This window comes from Canis lupus, chromosome 17 (assembly GCF_048164855.1).
Source record: "Canis lupus baileyi chromosome 17, mCanLup2.hap1, whole genome shotgun sequence".
NCBI lineage: Eukaryota > Metazoa > Chordata > Mammalia > Carnivora > Canidae > Canis > Canis lupus.
The window spans coordinates 655,760-675,235 of NC_132854.1; the positions used below are offsets into that span (position 1 = coordinate 655,760).

General features: G+C 48.1%; 1 protein-coding gene across 17 annotated transcripts in view; it reads left to right on the forward strand.

Annotated features, from left to right (window-relative positions):
* The window catches only part of DCUN1D2 (defective in cullin neddylation 1 domain containing 2), a 34,073-nt gene extending 15,052 nt beyond the window's left edge, over positions 1-19,021 (forward strand). For 8 of the 17 annotated variants that reach the window (XM_072782324.1, XM_072782330.1, XM_072782326.1 and 5 more), the window contains exons 4-7: positions 2,012-2,142; positions 14,051-14,133; positions 15,787-15,883; positions 17,068-19,021. In XM_072782324.1, coding sequence (XP_072638425.1) covers positions 2,012-2,142; positions 14,051-14,133; positions 15,787-15,883; positions 17,068-17,147 — 391 coding nt within the window. In that variant the 3' untranslated portion in view covers positions 17,148-19,021. Of the gene's footprint in view, positions 1-2,011; positions 2,143-12,037; positions 12,102-12,534; positions 12,598-12,917; positions 13,086-14,050; positions 14,134-15,786; positions 15,884-17,067 lie in introns of those variants that run through there. The other 9 variants (XR_012009698.1, XR_012009702.1, XR_012009699.1 and 6 more) reach the window with 6 other exon arrangements.
* The last annotated feature ends 455 nt before the right edge of the window (positions 19,022-19,476 follow it).

Sequence of the window (19,476 nt, forward strand, 5' to 3'; positions counted from 1 at the left end):
ATACATGAATAAATAGAGATACAAACCTCATTCATAGGTTGGGACAGTCAGTATTTTATCCCTAAATATATCTATACTCTCAGTGTGATATGAATCAAAACCACAATAAGTAGTGTTATGTGTATTTGTATGTGTAATTTGACAAATGGATTTTTTTTTTATTGGGACGCCTGGGTGGCTCAGCGGTTGAACATCTGCCTTCAGCTCAGGGTGTAATCCCGGTCTAGGGATCGAGTCCTGTATCAGGCTTCCTGCAAAGAGCCTGCTTCTCCCTCTGCCTTTGTGTCTGCCTCTCCCTCTGTGACTCTCATGAATAAATAAATAAAATTTTTTAAAAAGATCCAGGACCCCAGGATCATGACCTGAGCCAAAGGCAGGCGCTCAACCCCTGAGTCACCCAGGTGCCCCTTGACAAATGGATTTAAAATTTATATGAAAATGCAGTCAAGAATAGCCAGCAGTTCCTAAAGAACAAGATGGGAAGATTTACTCTCTACTTTTCAAGCTGCAGTATTTAAGACTATGTGGCACTACTACAGAGAAAAATAGACTGGCAGGACAGAATGGGGAGCCAGTGAACATATCCATGTGTACAGGTGCATTTGTACACATGGCCAAGGCAGCACACAATACCACGAGTTCCTATTTATCAAGTTCAGAGACCAGGTAGCTGACCTTCAAGGAGTGAGGGGATGTAGGCACACAGGAGAGCACATGGTGGCCCCACAGGAAAGAAGCCAGGATGGGACAGCGCTGCCATGCCCCAGGTGCTGCCCCACCACCCTTGCTTTGCTATGGGTCCCCAGAGCTGTACACCTGTGCCTCCTGGGCTCATGGGTGCTGACACAGGTGTTCTGCCCTCTCTAAGCCCTGCTGACGGAGTGCATTCATCAGTGAAGCATGGCTGTTATCCTTTTCCTTGCTGGGTAGTCAAAATTAAAAAGACAATTTTAGGTTTTCACTACTCTAGATTTCTGCTTTAAAATCTTAATATTCTTTTTTAATTTTTAAAATTTTAAAAATATTTGGGAGTGGGAGTGCATGTGGGAGAGAGCATGAGCAAGGGGGAGGGGCAGAGGGGGAGGGAGAAGCAGCCTCCCACTCTCCCCACCTGAGCAGAGCCTGATGTGGAGCTCAACCCCAGGACCCCAGGATCATGACCTGAGCCAGGCAGACGCTTCACTGATGGAGCCACCCAGGCGCACCAAGGCTTTTTAATATTCTCAAAGGCTGTTGACCTTTTGAAAGAAAATCCAATTTTACTATTTATTTATTTTTAAATTATTTTTTCAATTCCAGTATAAGTAATGTAGTGTTATGTCAGTTCCAGGTGTACCAATAGTGAATCAGCAACTCCTACATGACTCAGTGCTCATTATGATAAGTGTACTTAATCCCCTCAACCTATTTCCCCCTCCCCCAACCCAGAAAACCCAATTTTAAAGCAATGGAGTTATGTTTTATCATACTTGGTTTTTTTTACTCTAGTCTGCTGTAAGGAAGTGAGTCCAAGATCAGGAGCTTGTGGGCTGGCAGAGTGGCTTGGCTCCCCAAGGTCACAGAGGAGTTGGAGTCTTTCTGATTTGCCCATCCATCATCCCAGGGCCCTGGCCTGTGTGTGGGTGAAACTGCATCTATATTCCAGCTCATACAGAGGAAGGCAGGCAACTTTGGATTTTGTTTTTTCCTTTTAATACTTTTTCCTTTTCCTCTTTTTTAAGATATGAGTCATATACCATAGAGTTCACCCACTTAGTCTACAGTCAGTGGTTTTGGTGTCTTCACAGAGCTGTGCAGCTGTCATCATCACAGTCAGTTATGGAACGATGGAGTCCTTCCAGCCACAGAAGGGGGCCCACAAGCAGTCTGCCTCCTGCCTCTGACCTCCCGGGGACTGGGACAAGCCTCAGGGTGCTGCAGCCGGCAGGCAGCTGCAGCAGGCACCAGGGGGCCGAGGGGCTGGGGGGCACGGGACGTCTCCCACCTCCACAGCACTGTCTCTCATTTGCAGGTGTGACAGCACGGAGAAGCTGAGAGCCCTTCTGCCAAGATTAGAGCAGGAACTGAAGGACACAGTGAAGTTTAAGGATTTTTATCAGTTTACCTTTACCTTCGCTAAGAACCCCGGGCAGAAGGGTTTAGGTGAGTGTAAAATCCACATTCGAAAGAAGCCGTTATCTTCTTGAGGCTAAAAGTGGGTATGACCAGCCAGGTCCCGGTCCTGCTGCTACAGTATTACTGTTGTTCCTTTCGCATATTCTCTCCATGGTTGCACTGCATGCACGCAGGCCATCTGGCTCCACCACGCACTTGGTACTTCAACCTCAAAGCACTCTGCAGTTCTGGGTTTAAATTTTTTTTTAATTTTTATTTATTTATGATAGTCAGAGAGAGAGAGAGAGAGAGAGAGGCAGAGACATAGGCAGAGGGAGAAGCAGGCTCCATGTACCGGGAGCCCGAAGTGGGATTCGATCCCCGGTCTCCAGGATCGCGCCCTGGGCCAAAGGCAGGCGCCAAACCGCTGCACCACCCAGGGATCCCGGGTTTAAATATTTAAATTTCAAAATGTAAACTAATTTGCAAATGCTTTGTGTTCCGTCATATTGAATATCCAATTGACTTGTGGGTTAGAAAAGTTGACAATTAGTATTGGGAGAGCATTTGTATCAGCCAGATGTGTGAGCCGGCAGATGGTATTATTGGGGCCAGCCAGGTGACATTGATGCTGTCTTGGTCTGGACATTCAAGTTAACTTACTTGAAAACAATTCTGATGTGCCTTGGATCACATTTTAGTACTTCTTTCAGAATTGTATGATTTTGCTATAACTTGTTTATTACTATATACAGTACATTTGGAAGATTCCTAACTTAGATTTTCAGTTTGAGTTTTGGTTTCTTTGAGGGTTTTATTGTTTATTTTCATTTATTTTTCTTTCTAAGTACTATATAATTTATTTCTCTTTAAAGTAATAGATATGGTTAGTTCAGTAAAAGGTCTTACAAGTTTGGATGAGGGACTTACATGGTCTTTAAATAGGGACTAAACAGATATATTAGAAAAAAAATTTTTTTTTCAATTTCTATTTATTTATGATAGTCACAGAGAGAGAGAGAGAGAGAGAGAGAGAGAGAGAGAGAGGCAGAGACATAGGCAGAGGGAGAAGCAGGCCCCATGCACCGGGAGACTGATGTGGGATTCGATCCCGGGTCTCCAGGATCGCGCCCTGGGCTAAAGGCTAAAGGCTGCGCCACCCAGGGATCCCAGAAAAAATGTTTTGAAGGAGAGTTTTTACACAGAAAAGGAATATTATAAAGTAACCAAATTTAGGTAGGAAACCAAAAAGGGTTTGAAAATCCAGAGATAGAAAAATCCACTGCAGACAGTTGATTTCAGGACCTGATTTTGCTCATGCATGTTCACAGGAGTGTGTGGGCAGTGACCATTCTCATCCCGTCTGTCTCTGACATTATTCCTTTCCTTCTCCTGTTGTCAACATATTGAATGCAGGTGTAGATTGAGGGGATAGGCCCTTCTATCCCAGAGCCTGAGGGTGGGGTCGCTGGGCTCCTCTGTCCCACAGCAGGAGGTGGCAGCTGTCTCATCATAAGCACTATCCTTTTTCCATGGCAGGGATTTTTTTCTTCTTTTTACTTGTTCTTCTCCAGTGTTATGGTTGCTCATTTTTACTGTTGGTGCCTTGCACTATGACGAATCTCCCATCAGATTTCCCTTGTCTCCAGGCTAGTTGGCCTTGTGAACGGGTTTCTCGCCTTGGGTGCCACCTCACAGATTATGTACCTGCCACCCTGGAAGCTGAGAAAGGCCTTTCCGTGAGTCTGGATCAGGAACTTACTGGAATGGGTCTGCTAAGACCTAGGACAGTGGCAGTGGCAGAGCCACCGGGAAGGTTGGGGATAAATTTTTCCTGCTGGGGGAAGTGGGTGAGCAGCCAATGTGTGAAGGCACAGCAGCGAGCTGTTGCTGTCATCAAATGCTCTGCACGTTTACTACCTTATTGTGGGTCCGAGAGCTGAGGCCAGAGAGCATCCGTGGAACCGCATGACAGAGACAGTAACACGTCTATGCATTAAACCATGGCTTTCCCATCTGGCCTGCCATTGGTGAAGGATCCCATCTAACCAGGTACAGACTACAAGGAGAGGGGAATCCACAGCCACTGGGCACAACAACATGAGCAATGAGAAGAGCGAGTGAACCCCAGGCTTGCTGGGTTTTATGTGTTCGCCACCCCTTGTGGAGAGCAGCCTGTGCAGAGAAAACAACTGAGGGAAGGAGGAGCAGGGGCTACTGGGGCACTGGCCTTGAGCTGACCCTGAGAACTGGCCCTGAGCCAACCCTGGGCTGGCCCTGAGTTGACCCTGGGCTGACCCTGAGCTGACCCTGAACCATCTGAGCCGGCCCTGAGCTGACCTTGGGCCGACCCTGAGCCACCCCTGGACTGACCCTGAGCTGCCCCAGGTGTTTTGGGCCGGTCAGGCTATGACTCCTCCCTGGGTGTTGCCTCTCCTGGAGAAGAGCTTGCAGGGCCACACCAGAGCGATGCCAGGAGGGACTGGCAGCAGGGCCCTGGCTGTATTCGGATTTCAGAAGATTCCAATCATGTGAGTGCAGAGTGGAGAGATGTGCTCATGGTGCTTTGTTCCTGGGAAAGTTCCAGCACTTACAGCAGCACCCTAGTCCCCGGCCGTACCCCACCCCACATCGTCCCTGCTACCTAGATGCCCAGATGCAAGCCCAGCGTCCCTGGTCAGTGTGGTTCTGGCTTGTGGGTGGCCTCTTTTATCTTTTACCTTGTGGCTAGAAAGAAAGGTAGAATCTAGCATTGATTAAGCACCTGTGCTATGGCAGGCAGGTGTGTTCATCTGCCCACACATGGCCTTGCCCACATTTTTATTTTTTTATTTTTTATTTTTTTATTTTTTGCCCATATTTTTAAATCAATTTATTTATGGGCATCCAGTGTGGATGTGGGGCTCAATCCCATGACCCTGTGATCATGATCCGAGCCAAACCTAGAGTCAGTCAGACCTTACCTGACTGAGCCCCAAGGCACCACCTTGCCTACATTTTATAAACAGGGAAATAGGCCGAGGCATGGAAAGGGTGTCAGAGGTCTGCAGATGGGCGTGACAGCCGGTGTGAAGCTCATTCTCTCCTGTACCATGTGTTCACACCTCCTAGTGAGCTGCCTAGCCAGGGTGGGAGCTGGGGGAGCAGCTGCTTCTCGCTGCCATGGACCTGGGTATAGGAAGCCACAGAGGACCAGGTGTGCCTTGGCTCCTTCTGTCCCCTCCTGGCTGCTTCTGCCTCAACACTGCCCCGTGCTCCGTGCTCCTCTGGCCTGTTCTCTTGTGGGCTGTGCGTTCTCAGGACACTCTGGCTCTGAGTGTTTATACAGGCTCTGAGCCAAGTACTTGCCACTTTACCCACATTTTATAGTTTTTTTTTATTTGGTCTCAATTTACTTGCTTCATGCTACACTTGTATGTTGTGGGAGCAAAATATTTCATAATTTTAAAATTCCTAAAATTGTCACAGTTGTATTTCTGCACACTTTTTTAAAAGCAACAAACATTGACCAAAACCGTGGTGATTCGTCAGGTGGTGTTGCTTCCTGTGGTCATGTTGTGGTTGCACCCTGTTGTTGGCTGCTGAGTGTGAATAGGAAAAGCTTTCTTGCTTTCTCACCTGCCAGTATGTCCTGAGGACGTGTCATCTGGCGGTCATACAGCCTTAAGCCAGATTATAAGGATAGAGGGTCACCTTAGGTAGGAAATAGTGTGACTTTGGTCAAGGTCAGTGTCACTGTTGGAGTGTCATCTTGCCTGGCGTGTGGTGGTGTCTTGATGACATCACCCCATGAATTTTGCTCTTGCTGTGATGTAGTAGGTAAGTTCATCTCCTCTCCTGCCTGCCTTGCACCCAGCGAGAAATAGCTCTTTGCCCTCTGTGGACCTGGCTACCTGACCACACTTTCCACCTCAGCTTTACTTTTGTCTGATACATTGCAGCTACGTTGTCAGTAGTACAGACTTTGTATATTGGGAGGAATTCCATCATGTCTGCCATTTCCACCATGGCAGGGATTAGGTGGCTGCCAGGGGAGGCAGTGTGGTGTGTAGGGGCAGCTTCCAAGATGTGCAGTGGCCCTCAGAAGGGCCACCTGAGAAGGAGGAACAGGCATGTGGGAGGGCAGGGGGTCCCAGGTCTGTTCATAAATTACCCGCCATGCCATCTGGGCTAGCAGGGTTTGGACTGCCAGCCTCTGGTTTAACAGTACATATGTTTTTTTTTTTTTTTTAATTATGTTAGGACAACTAAGAAAAATGTGTAAAATGTTGTTAGCTCCATGACACCCCATAGGTGGTAGGTCCAATGCACCATGGTGCTGGCACCCAGAGCCGCTGAACTGCCCTTGGTGGCATGTGCCTCAGGGTGTCCGGGCCGGCACAGACTCGCCTTCCAGCCTTCAGAGAGACTGGGTGGCAAGGGTTGTCTTGGATCAGACCTTGCCGCTGGCCATCATCTGTTTGAGATGCTAGCTGCTGCTTCTGCAGCTCACTGCCCGCATTCATTAGCTCACTGTGGCGACGTTCTGTGTCATCCCTTTCCATTATTCTGTGGAATAATCTCACAAGGAGATGCTTCCCTACCGATCGGTGCAGTTCATCAAGGAAGGCAGGGTACGTGCGTGGTTCTATGCCTTTATCCGGTGTCAGGATAACAAACTGTTTCCCTGGCGTCCTTTGGAAAGGACTTACTAGTGTTGTGTTTGTTTGTTTGCTTGTTTGTTTGTTTGTTTGTTTGTTTTTTATGTAATTGTGAACTTACAGAGCAGGTTTCAATTGACTGCAAATTCCAACCCTCTCTGAAGCTCAGAGATAATGATTCCTGCTGTGGTGGGGGAGCCTCTGCAGGTTGGCACCAGCATCCTTTTGATGTGACCCGGAGTGTGTAGCTGTGGTCTCCTTGTCTGTGAGGACAGGCTGCTTGAGGCTCGTCATGCAGGTGTACTGCCCTGACCTGAGGTTGGCTATTTCTACAGGGAGCCCTGGTTTCTTGTACTTAAGACCAGTCGGGAGCAGTGCTCCTAAATACTGACTTGGCCGCCGTTTCTAGATTCTTCAGGAAACACAGCGTCACGCCAGTGCTTCTCATTCAAATTTAGGACTGCAGGGGCAGCCCCGGTGGCTCAGCGGTTTAGCGCCGCCTGCAGCCCAGGGCGTGATCCTGGAGACCCGGGATCAAGTCCCACGTCAGGCTCTCTGCATGGAGCCTGCTTCTCTCTCTGCCTCTCTCTCTCTCTCTCTCTCTCTCTCTCTCTCTGCATCTCTATAAATAAATAAATAAAATCTTTAAAAAAAAAATTTAGGACTGCAGAGTTTTTTTTAACTTGAGGTTTTCTGTATGACAACTGTATTTCCTTTCTTCTGCCACCAGTGTAAAGACTGAGGATTTCCTTTAAGGGTTACACACTCTTTCTGAACAGTGGGGTGCATGTACGCTGGGCACACCATCTGGGTGCCACTGGGGCTGTGCCGCTGGACGGGGATATGAAGGGAGGCCCCAGCCCTGTGGGCTCAAGCAGTCCTCCTGGGCGTGAGCTCTTGACCCCAAGTTTTTCCTTCTTTGAATATCTGAAGTGTGTCCTCCCACTCTCTGGTCTAGTCCCTGAGGGTCACCTGACTGCGCGGCCCTGGATGCCCCCAGAACAGTTTTCCTTCCTCCTGGAAGGCCAGTGACAGTTGCTGACAATGCTGGGTGCCAGCTGTCCAGGACCAGCGCCCTTTGGGGGTGGCGTGCCCTCCTGCACATCCTCGTCTGGTCTTTCATCCTCTAGGAAAAGGGCTGCCACCCTGTCTGCCACCCCTCTTCCTCCACCTGATGGGCCATCGGTCTGCAGATGGCTGGCTTCCTCTGAGCCCTTCACCGCTTCCCTGTCAGTCTACCTGGAGCACGACCTCCCTGTCCAGCTCTTGCTCTCAAGCTGATGCCTGGTCCTCCTTTTAGTTTCGCTGTTTCAGAAACAATGTCTCCCATTTCTGCTTCCTGAGCCTGGTTCTCTCCCTCCTGAGATTCTGTGTCGTGTGTGGGCTGTGTCCCACGTGTTGTCATTTCTTGATCTCTTCACCTGTTTGAAATGGGAGGTCACACTTTCCTGGGGTGGCAACCCACAGTTTTTTCCTAGGATAAACTGTCATGCTCATGCTTTTTGCTCGCTCATTTTTATGTGAGATTCCATTTTCTGGGTTTCTAAGAGGCTGGTTCAGGGCAGCTTTCTCAACTTCATAGAGCTCAATCTTGTGGGCACCAGTGTGCATTCACACGTGTGTGCGTGAACTTGCCTGCCTGTGGGTTCCTGCGTGCACACATGTGCGGGTTGTGTGTCCTGCCTATCGCTTTCCTTGCTTTTGTCTCTTCCTGGCTCTGGTGTCCTCCATTGGTTACCTTGCCGCCTACTCTCCACTGCCTGTGGGTACAGAGCCCCTACTCAGAGGTGCCTGGTGGGCGGGTCCCTGCACCCACCTCCCAGGGCCCAGTGCAGGGTCTTCCTCTCCTCATCCTGGCTTTGTGGTGAGTGCCTGCTGCCGCCCTGATGCCCCAGTGTCATCTCTGTCAGAGACCCCATGGCTGCCGGTGGGTCCTCTTCTCTGGCCTGGACTGCACTATAAATGTTGCCTCTGGGTTGGGTTATGCGGTCCAGGTGCTTTTTCTGTTTTTATGTGAAGATTCACAGAAATTTAAACCTATGCTGGCTCTCCTGCTACCTTTCCAGAAGCCTTCCAAATGCCCATGAGTGTTCCTTGTCATCATCAGTCACTTGTTTAAGGGACAGAAAGGAGGGGTGTATGGGTGGCTCAGCCAGTTGAGCCTCCCACCCTGGATTTTGGTTCCTCAGGTCATGACCTCAGGGTCCTGGGATTGAGCCCCACATTGGCTCCATGCTGGGTGTGGAGCCTGCTCTAGACTCTCTCCCTCTTCTCCCTCTGCCCCTGCCCATCCCTCCCTCTCTTAAAAACAGGAGGGTGGGGTGGGGGTTGGGGGACAGACAGGAAGAGGGGGCTGCAGCACACAACTACTCATCCTAAATCTTCATCAGGAGCCCTTGGGGGCTTCTCCCCTGGACTGTTTTTCCTTTTCCTTTTTCTTTACCATTTTAACTGTTTAAAGTGGGCAGCTTAGTGGCAGTAGCAGCATTCCTACTGTTGTCCAACCACTACCACCAGCCGTCTCCAGAACATTTGCACCTTGAGAACTGGACTCTCCCCACCAAACAGTGACACCACCCTCCACCCCTGTGCCACCCTCCTATACTCTTGACTCCTGCAGGGAACTCACATTGATGGAGTCCTTTTGTGACTCATTTATTCCATTAGCGCAAAGACCCCAGGGCTCTTCCTTTCTAAGGCTAATACTCCACCTTGTGTGGGATGTGTACACCACATTGTGCTCACACATTCATCCTCCGTGGGCATTGGGGTTGTTTCCACCTTTTCTCTATTGTGAGCAGCGCTGCTGTAAACATGGCTCTTCACCCATCAAGCAAGCTTGAGCCCCTGCTTCTTGGTTCCTTAGGCTTGTACCCGAATGTGGAATTGCTGGGTTGTATAGTAAATCTGGGCTCAGTCTCCCAAGGAGCTACCATAATAGTGTCCACGGTGCTGCCCCCCTGATGTTTCTGCCAATGGAGCACAGGATGGGCTTTCTCCACATCCTTGTCAGCATTTATTACTTTCTGGAGGTTTTGATGGGGTGTTTTTTCCTTTTTTTGATAGTCCTAGTAGGTGTGCCCAACACTGTTCTTTTATGAACTGATTTTCTCCTTTGGCAGCTAAAACATTTGCTTTATCATCTTTTCTGTTTTCTATTCCTTTGTAAGAGGCTGAGGCAAAATAGTCATTAGAAATGAAAGCCCTACCTACGCAGTAATTTCCAGGAGTGTTCTCAAGAAAGCATTACCAGGCTTTTCCAGAAGGTAACACACAGGCCACAGAAGGACGCCATGGAAGGGGGGTGAGTGGGCTCTCTCTGTGTTTTTTGGGCATCTGTAAGAAGATGACCTCAGTGACCCCCTCGTTTGGCAAGGACAGGTGCCAGGATGCTAACAGGCTGCTCATTCTGCTGGGTGGTATTATTTCTTCTTATACTGCTTGTCTTTTAACTTCTCTGTTTCCTGGTTTTTCCCTAAGGAACACTCACCTGAGCAAGAAATAGTGTCTTCCATGCTTTCCTAAAACTTGGCTGATTCAGGTCTGAGTGTAATTATTATACTTCAAAAGTAAAGTTTAGGTAATGCTTTATTTTGAGTAGCTTAATTCTTAGATCCTTATTTTACTTCATTCTTCAGAGTGATCATCAGTTTGATCCAAATTGCAAAACGACAGCAGTTATTCCTTACTGAGAAATGGTGACTGGGGCAGGTGACCCTTTCTGTCTGCGATATTCTGTAACTTCAATATCTTCAGTATAGTTCAGATAATTAATCTTCTGTTAGAAATGTTTGCTTATATCTATTGATATTTTGCACCATATGGGATTCTTTCCTTTTGATGTTCAAATGAAGATGATTGAAGACTTAGACTTCATTCAACTTTCATGTGTAGATATTGTTTTTAAGAATTTCTGTCTTATAACGATTGCCAGGAGTGGAAAAGTTGTAAGGAACTTCTTTCAGAGTTACTTTTTATCTTAGATCCTTGCAAAGCAAGGTCTGCAGACCAGCAAATTGGCATCACCTGAGAGCTTGCCAGGCTTGCAGGTTCTCCAGCTGTGCCCTAGGCCCACTTTATCACAAAGTACCTCAAAGTTTAGTGGCTTCAGACAACCATCGTTTTTTTACACCTCATGATCCTTTGGGATTTAGGCAGGGCTCAGCCTGCAGCTTTTCTGTTCCAGCTGTGGCTTGCAGCTGTTTCCTGGCCTGTGCGCCAGCTTCAGGAGGGGAAGGGTCAAGGTGGGGGCAGGGCAGAAGTGGAGCAGCATGGGGCCTTGCTTATTCCCAGCTTCCACTGCAAGTTGCCCCCTTCAAGTGCAGTTGTATTCCAAGGCATTTTCAGGAGGTTGTGAATTAGAGTCTAAATTAAGCGCCTCTATTTTCCTTCTCTGTGAGTTTTTCAAGGAGGTTCAGTGTGAGGGAAGGAGGGACTTTGGAAGGTTTGTGATAAAAGCCTAATATGTGTAGCCTGTGGTTTAGATGGATCTGCCGAGAGCGCCCCGACTCTCACCTGTGGCCCTCTCCTAAGAAGGGATGAGAGTCTTGGGCCTGCGTCTGCAGACACCAGCAGGGGGAGGGGGGACACCTACAGGGACAGACACCTGTTGGGGGAGACACCTCTGGGGGAGGGGGATGGCCTGAGCAGCTGCGAGGAGGGCAGAGAACTACCAGGAAGCAACAGCTTCTTCAGGAAATCAGATTATTCAAGTGGTGCGATTACCTCCATTTAGAAATTTTTTGAAGGCTTAAAAAAAGAAAAACAGCAAAGCCAGATGAATAATTTTATGACCACATACCCAAAGCAGAACAATTAATTTTACAATTTCCAAAGTGTATTACGTGCTTTGTCTCCTGAAGGATTGGTTCAGGTGTTCCTATAGTTCCTAGAAACGTGGCTAGCTGTTAAAAGGGTTAAGAAAAGAAAGGGTTTTTCCTTCATTTCCTTCAAGTTGGTGTGTCTCTTACATGTATATGTTAGAATTATGTGGATTGTATTGTTTTATGTGTGATTATTCTTTAGCCTGTCCTTAACTGAGGTCACCCTGATGAGGAAGGGAATGAAAGTTCCTATTCTAGTGTAAAAAGCATAGCGTAGTTTCATACTGGTTGGAGCCTGGAGTCAGTTGCTTTGAGAAATCTTGACTTTCGAGGAAGTAAAGTTTCATGTTAATTAGCTAATTTTTGTATCTGCTCCCAAATCCTTTTTTGATAGGGACATCTTCATTATGTAATTATAAATGGAGCATCAGAAACAAGTTTTAACGAGTAATACCTTCCCCTAAACATTTTCGTCCTCAGGAGATAAGACTTCTCAGAGGTTACTGGAAGAGAGAGCTGTCATCGCCTTCCTGTAGCTGCTCGGGTAGCTATTGTTCTTGGTCTAAGTTCTGTCATTTGGGGTGTTTATAACTGTTGTTTTTTAAATATTTTATTTATTCATGAGAGAGGCAGAGACATAGGCAGAGGGAGAAGCAGGCTCCCCGCAAGGAGCCCCCGTTGTGGGACTCGATCCCAGGACCCTGGGATCACAAACTGAGCTGAAGGTAGATGCTCAACCACTGAACCACCCAGGTGCCCTGTAACTGTTACTGTTATTTTGCAAATGGCTCTGTCCATGACGACCGTGTTGAACATTTTTACATAGAAAAATATTCAATATGGAAAAGGTATGCATTTGTTTTTAGTCACAAACATGTGATTCAGGAACTTTGAAGAAAGGTTTCGAGGACCAGACTAACCCCAAAGTACCTAGATTACATGTCTGCCATACAACTGTATTCCTCTTTCCTCCCCAGGTTCTCCCCGCTTCCTCAGTGTGGGACTTGTCACCTTTAGGCTGAGTTGAGAGTAGACCTCAGGTAATGTTCTTCCTAAGTCCCAAGGATGTAGGCTTAGCCACACAAGATGCTTCTTTCCGAGTTAGACTGCAGGTGGTGGTGAGGGGTAGCAAGCTGGCCCGTCCTGTCCGTCCCACAGACTTCCTGGCCATCTCTTTCTCATTAAGCCTCCACGGTACTTAAGGCTGAGAAAGTCTGTGATGGACTTTAAATATGAAGAATATAGGCATTTTACTGAAAGTTGGTGCTATTCATGACTCACTTTGCTTATGCAGGTATAGTAATGCTCTTTCCTGGAAATCTTAGATTACAGCTCTACTTTTTTTTTTTTTTTTTTTAAGTTTTATTTAAATAATCTTTGTAGCCTACATGGGACTGTCACTGACAACCCTGGGATCAAGAATTGCATGTTCTACCTACTGAGCCTACCCGATGCCCCTGCAGCGCTACTTTAATCATTTGTCCAAGTGGGACCAACCAAGATTTAGAGGAAGATTTTCTAAGAAGTGGTTAGTTGGATATTTTGCATTTAAAAGAATCTGTTGCCTTAAGTATTTGTTTTTCGCATTAGTCCATCTCGACATATATATGTAAACACGTAACTAGGAAATTATTTTATTATAACTGTTTTTTATTGCCTACAAGTGGTGAGCACTTGAGATTAAAGCAGGCAATTAAAGGTTGTCAATTTTAATAGAAAACTCAGCTTAATATACTTGTTATGTCAAACATACAGAAAGAAAGAAACATTAAACTTACAGTAAACAGAGAATGAGTCAGTATTCCAAAAATTATGGCTTAGGTTCGTATTCTCATGCAGCCCTATGACTCAGTGGCCCTGTTTGCTAAGATGTCATCTTCAGCCTGAGCCTTGCAGCATAGGTCTGTGTCAGGGAAGATGGAGAATGTAGACTCGGGTTAGTGCCGTGTAGATTTTCAGCGAGCTCACATCAGGGGAGGGTCTCTCCCTGGGTGTGCTTGTCCTCACTACACCTTGAGACATGTGGAGTCCCCATGGTGCTCATTCTGACTCTTCCCGCTCTTACAGTGGCAAAGCAGGTCACCTGGAGAGCACTACAGCCCTTCCTCTTGAGACGGGGTGTTCAATTTGTATTCATCACTTAGAAAGTGCATTGACCCACTTTCTAAACATAAATGATGTATACAAATAGCATCCTGGTTGGTTCAGTCAGGTTTGAAGGAAGCCCGATGTGTATGAAAATGAGAGTTTTGGAACTGCTGTTCACTAGAGGGTAATCATTGACATGTCTGAACCACAAACGCATGGGTCTCCTTTTAAGGGATTTCCCCAGAGTTATAAGAACTCTTGGGTAGGGGTTAGTCCTCATTCTACACTTGGGTAGACTGTGAGTTTTATTAAGTGGATATTGGTGTGCTAAAAAGTGGTCACTTTTTGTTTGCAGTGGAAAAAGAAACTGGGATTTACTAACTGGCCTTTCTCTCTTTTTGCCAGACTTAGAAATGGCCGTTGCATACTGGAATTTAGTATTATCTGGAAGGTTTAAGTTTTTAGATCTTTGGAACACCTTCTTATTGGTAAGTGTCCTGCTTCCTGCCGTGTGCACGCAGTGTGAGGGGGTCAGCAGGTTACATGGCTGTCTCTCTTATCTGACCAAGGTATTCTGGCCGGATATTGGGTCATGGGAGTTCTGGATGGTGACCATGTGGCCTTGCCATCATGCATGGTGCCACGGCCACTGAGCTCTAGCCTGGTGGTCCCGAGGCCAGTGTCAGAAGCAGCTTGGGAGCCACCCAGAACCCCCAGGCTAAGGTCTCAGGTGCCCACAGACCTAGGCAATCATCTTTCTACCACCTTCTCTAAGAAGCTGTAACTAACTCATTCTGTGCTTCCTTGGAGGAACTTGAAATTCCTAAAGAAAGCACCAGTAACACACATCCTGTACATTGATACTGTAACCCCGTGCCTAGTGCGTTGATAGTTGGGTACATTTTTAAATGTGTTTTACAGTGTTCAGAAGGAAAAGGAAGGCTTAGGTGGCCCCTTATGAGAGAGTCTGTGTTAGAAGCAGGCCTTTGAGGGGTGCCAGGTCTTCTTACTGGGGTGGCACAGCTGAGCTGGAAATCAGGGAAACAGGTGTCACTGTGTGACATGTGTGGAGCACAGGGTCCTCGCTCCAGAATAAATAGTCACGTGGTGTAGACATACCTAGACCTGCTGTATGGGTTCCTTCGTGAGCGTATGAGGAGGCAGGCCTTCTCACGGCACAGACCCTGGCCTGGCTGAGGACCATCTTCCCACGGGGTCCTCCTGGAAGCAGTGTGGGAAAACCAAGATGCAGCTTCAAAGCCGCGCATCACATTCACTCTGCCTCACCACTTCCTAGTTTGGTGGCTAGTTGACCCCAATTGCAGACATTCCCCCAGAGAACCTGCATAGGTGCCCAGAGATGGGGCAGTGTCACAGCAGCATGTGGGGAACAACCAAAGATCCCTATGCAGGAGTGCGGGTAGAAGGTCAGACTGTCAGCACAGGAGAAGACCCCCAGAGCTCAGTGAAACTAGCACATCCCACTGTGATGTCAGCCTGCCACACATGGAGCCTAGATTCCAGGGGCAGAAAGCTGCAGAAGTCTACATGGTTTGGGGTAGCTTGAGATAAATGCACAGACAGGCCTGAGTGGGGTGCCTGGTCCCTTCAGGAGGGAGCACTGTGCTAGGTGGTGAGGGCAGGAGAGAGTGGTGCCCACCTGGGCTGCGGGGTTGTGCAGTGGGAAAGGGAGCCACAGACGGGTGGTGTTCTCGGCAGGTTTGGTAAATCTCAAATACCAAATGACACAGTTGTAGGCACCTGCCCCCATCCCACCGCAAGCACTGCCAGTACAGAGGAGAATCAGTGGTCTCCAGGAGCAGTTTGCTATGGTCCTGCCCTGGGTCTGAGGCAGGGGTTAGGTCGAGACTGAAAGGGCTGCCTGGTGTTTGACTGAAACAGATTATAATCTTTGCATTTTAAATGTTTATTCGGTTGTTTAAGTCTATCTTTCCATTTTTGCACGTTGGTGGTGCGTAGCACCTAACATTTCCCGGGAAGCCTTATTGTTACTGACAGCAGAGTGTGAGCACAGGTGCTGTTCTGCGTCCAATTGTGTCCCAAGCCAGCTAGATAGCTGGCGCTCCTGAGGAGCACGTCTGGTTCTCAAGTCTGCTGGGTTTTTTTCTTTTATGTATTAGGAGCATCACAAAAGATCAATCCCAAGGGACACTTGGAACCTTCTGCTAGATTTTGGAAATATGATTGCTGATGATATGTCTAACTATGACGAAGAAGGTACGGGAAGTCCTAATGCTTCAGCTGATGGCCAGAATTGCTGCCGTGCGCCAGCACCACCCCCCCACCCCCGGGCACAGGACGTGCCAACCATCCTGCTGACTCCGGGCCCCACCCCTCGGTGCAGTGGGAGTGATGGTGGTAACAATTACACCCACTGTAGTATGTCTGTCAACCACAAGAAAGAAAAATAGGCCTTCAGAGTAGTTTAAATCAAGAGGAAAGGCCCCTAAACTGAAAGCAGCTCAAAGGTAGTGGTACAGGGAGCCAGGCAGCTGAACCGCAGAACCAGACAGTTGTCTGGAAGGTGCCACCCAGGTACATAATCCCGTGTGATGCCTCAGGTTAGTGGTTCTGTCAGGCTACATAAGCCTGAAGATTCCAGTGGTACTTCCCTTGTAAACATAGTTCCCTATGTTGTGGTCCCTCCCCCCAGATATCTCAGGACGCTGAGCAGGGAGCATTTATTTGTATGCCTGCCTCCGTGGGCACTGTGCCATGTTAGGGAAGAGGCACAGTCGGCCCACCCGCCCTGTGATCCTCGGCGCCCAATGTGGAGGCAACCCTCCAGGGCACGTCCTCACCTCCTTTGTCTTTGCTCTGGGAAGCGAAGGCTCAGAGCCACAGTGCTCACTGCCCTGGCCTGCAGGCCTGTGTGTGGCCTTAGCACCTGGCACAGAGCAGGCACTTTGTAAACATGTGTGAGTGAATGGGAGATAGTTGGCTCTTGGGACCTTAGCTATGGTGGCAAGACATGATCTGCAGAAAGAGAGCTGGCAGCTTACAGCATGTGTGCCTGGCCAGCGGAGATGTTGGGGCCACTTGGAAGCGTGGGGGTGGCCTGGGCTGGAGCGGGGGGAGGGCACCCAGTGTGGCCACAGGGTCCTGACCACCTGGGACGGGGACGGGGCCTTGCGGCCAGCTAGCCCCGCCTGCCCTGTCATTAGAGGCCACACAGCACACTAACTAGTACAGTCTGCACAGCACACCAGTACTCGAACCCACGTCTGGCCAAAGCAAGAGAAGTGGGTTTCACTGGTCAAATCCTTCAGAAAAACAGGCTGTGAAACTTAAACTCACTTGAGTTCTTGAAATACAAATATTGACTTGAGAATTCTCTGAATATAAAAATATTACTCTAAACTGTTGATTTTTTAAAAGTCTGTGTGTTTGCTTTCCTGTAGGAGCATGGCCTGTTCTCATAGACGATTTCGTAGAATACGCGCGACCAGTCGTCACGGGCAGTAAGCGCAGCCCTTTCTAGGCAGAAAATTAAGATGCGTTAAGATGCTGAGAGGAAGTGCCTCCTGCAAGGGGACGCTTGGCTCGTCACTGGCCGGGAGTGGTCATCAGCTGGCCAGGGCGTGGCGTGGCCTCTCCCTGCTACAGAAAGGGTTGAGTTGGACACAGAAGGAGCGCCTCGGCAGACGTGGCTTTGGGAGGCCTGGGGTGGCCCTGTGGCTGTTGCTTTAGAAGATTTCTGCATGGTTTTTATTATACTTGTGAAAAGTAACTCAGCCTGTTTGCAGAGTGGCAGAGCCTGCTGTTTAATTCATGATGTCAGGTGAACACCAGCAGGGACCATAGGTCCTGCTGAGCTAGCTTGCAATTCCACTTAAAAAACGGGATTTGTGTCCTTGGCAGGACGTTATAATTTTTATGCTGGTAACCATGTGCCCTAAAGAAGATCTGACACGGATTCTAACATTTTATAAACTTGGTGCCAAGAATTCAAGATTTGTATTTTCTGAATTATCAAATATCTAGATTTATTAGATCTATTTTTATTTTAATTCCCTGTGGATGTTCCCATGAAAGTCACTGCACAGCTCTCACTGTGTCACAGTTTGCCCAGTGATGGCACATGTGGGGTGTGACTCCAGGGACGTGTCACAGTAAACCGCTGACAAATCGGCGGCTCTTTTCCTTCCAATGTCATTTGGACGAGCTTCCTAATAAGTTTTATAAAGTGTGTTTTTTTAAAAAAATGTATTTTATTACATTTAAAAAGACCTTTTCCCATGAAAATATTTCTTTTACAAGCAACAAATTATAGATTTAAAAGTCAAGTGAGTTGGTTCTTTCTAGTGGTCCTTGAGGCCTGTCACCCACCCTTTGGCCGTGTGCATGGTTGTGAACATCCGAAAGCCACAGCACACATCGTCACCCAAAAACACCCACATGGAAACCTCCCCTGTTTCCACCTGAAGCCCGTGCTTGTCACGGTGCCCTCTGGTTCTTCGGTGTTTGCTGGCCAGAGAAGCACATCCGGTGAGGCACGGACGCCCTGGCATGCCATCCAAAGGTGGAAGGCCTGTGATGCCACCTGATTTCCTTTTGGAAGAAACTGTGTGTTCTGAACATCACTCTGTGGACCCTACCTCATATGTGAAAAGATCTTCATATCACAAGTGTGCCTCCTGCCCACCTGCAACCCACCTGACGAGTCAAATGAATTGGGGTCACTTGGTGGGAGAGAAGTAGTTCCCTCTGACTTTCTGTAAATGGACAGTGTGCCTGAAATGTGTACTTGAGTTGACTTTTTGGAGATGTGGTTCAGCATTTAAGGAAGTGTCTGTGCCCAGGGAGGGGGGTTTGCATCCTTGCTGTGTGTGAACTGTGTGTACTTCAGAGACAGCAGGCTGTGCGGGGCCCGGGAGGGGGCTTGAGGCCTGGACACCACAGTCGGGGCTGGGGCGGTGCCTAGCAAGGGGCATGACAGAGTCACCTGGCTTCTCCACGGCTGTGGAGGAAGAGGGAGGGCGTCTCTGCCTGCGAGCCTGTGGCTGTAAGAGCACTTATTCTTATAAGAATCTCCACAGTTTTAAACATCCTCCAAGGCTTCGCAGGTTCTTGCTACATAAGTGTTCTGCTTGGATGAGGCTGAGGAACTTGGGTAATCTTGCACGAATTCTGGAGGTCCGCAGCGCCTTCTCATTGTTAATATTCAGCGTTATGGTGGGGAAGTTCTATGTGCTTGTTTTTTCAGTAGATGACACAATCTTAGTGGTTGGACAAAGGCTCTTCAAAAAACTGTGGGTTTCTTTTTTTGCTATTACACATATTTAAGGCATGCATGCTATGGAAGTACTGAGAGCTTCAGAAACATTAAAATAAATTATTTTTTCTGGTGTGGTATAGTGTCCTTCCAGTTGTGTTCTCAGTGCTCCAATGCTGGGTGCCACAGGACCCACAGGAAAGCAGCCCACCCATATGTGGCCTGTGCCCCGGCTTGGAGGCAGCATCCCCCAACAGATGGCCAGGCCAGTAGTCTCCTTTTCATCATCACATAGTGTCCTAACTAATGTGGTTGTTTCCATGTCAAAATTAGAGACTTTCCTTGAGCTGATGGGAATTATATCCCAGAATACACTGAAACGCAAACTGCAAATGTATTAAGAATGCACAGGTCACCCAAATCTAATAGTTTAGTAAAGACATGTTACCTGTGCCTTCATGGAGCGCCTGCCAAGAGTTCCTGGAACAGACACGGCCCCGTCTGCCCATCTTGCAGACGTATGCGCGTTGCCACGTCACCTGAGCTCGTGCATGTCTAAGTGCAGCACTCTGCCCCTCAGACTCCAGGCTGCGTG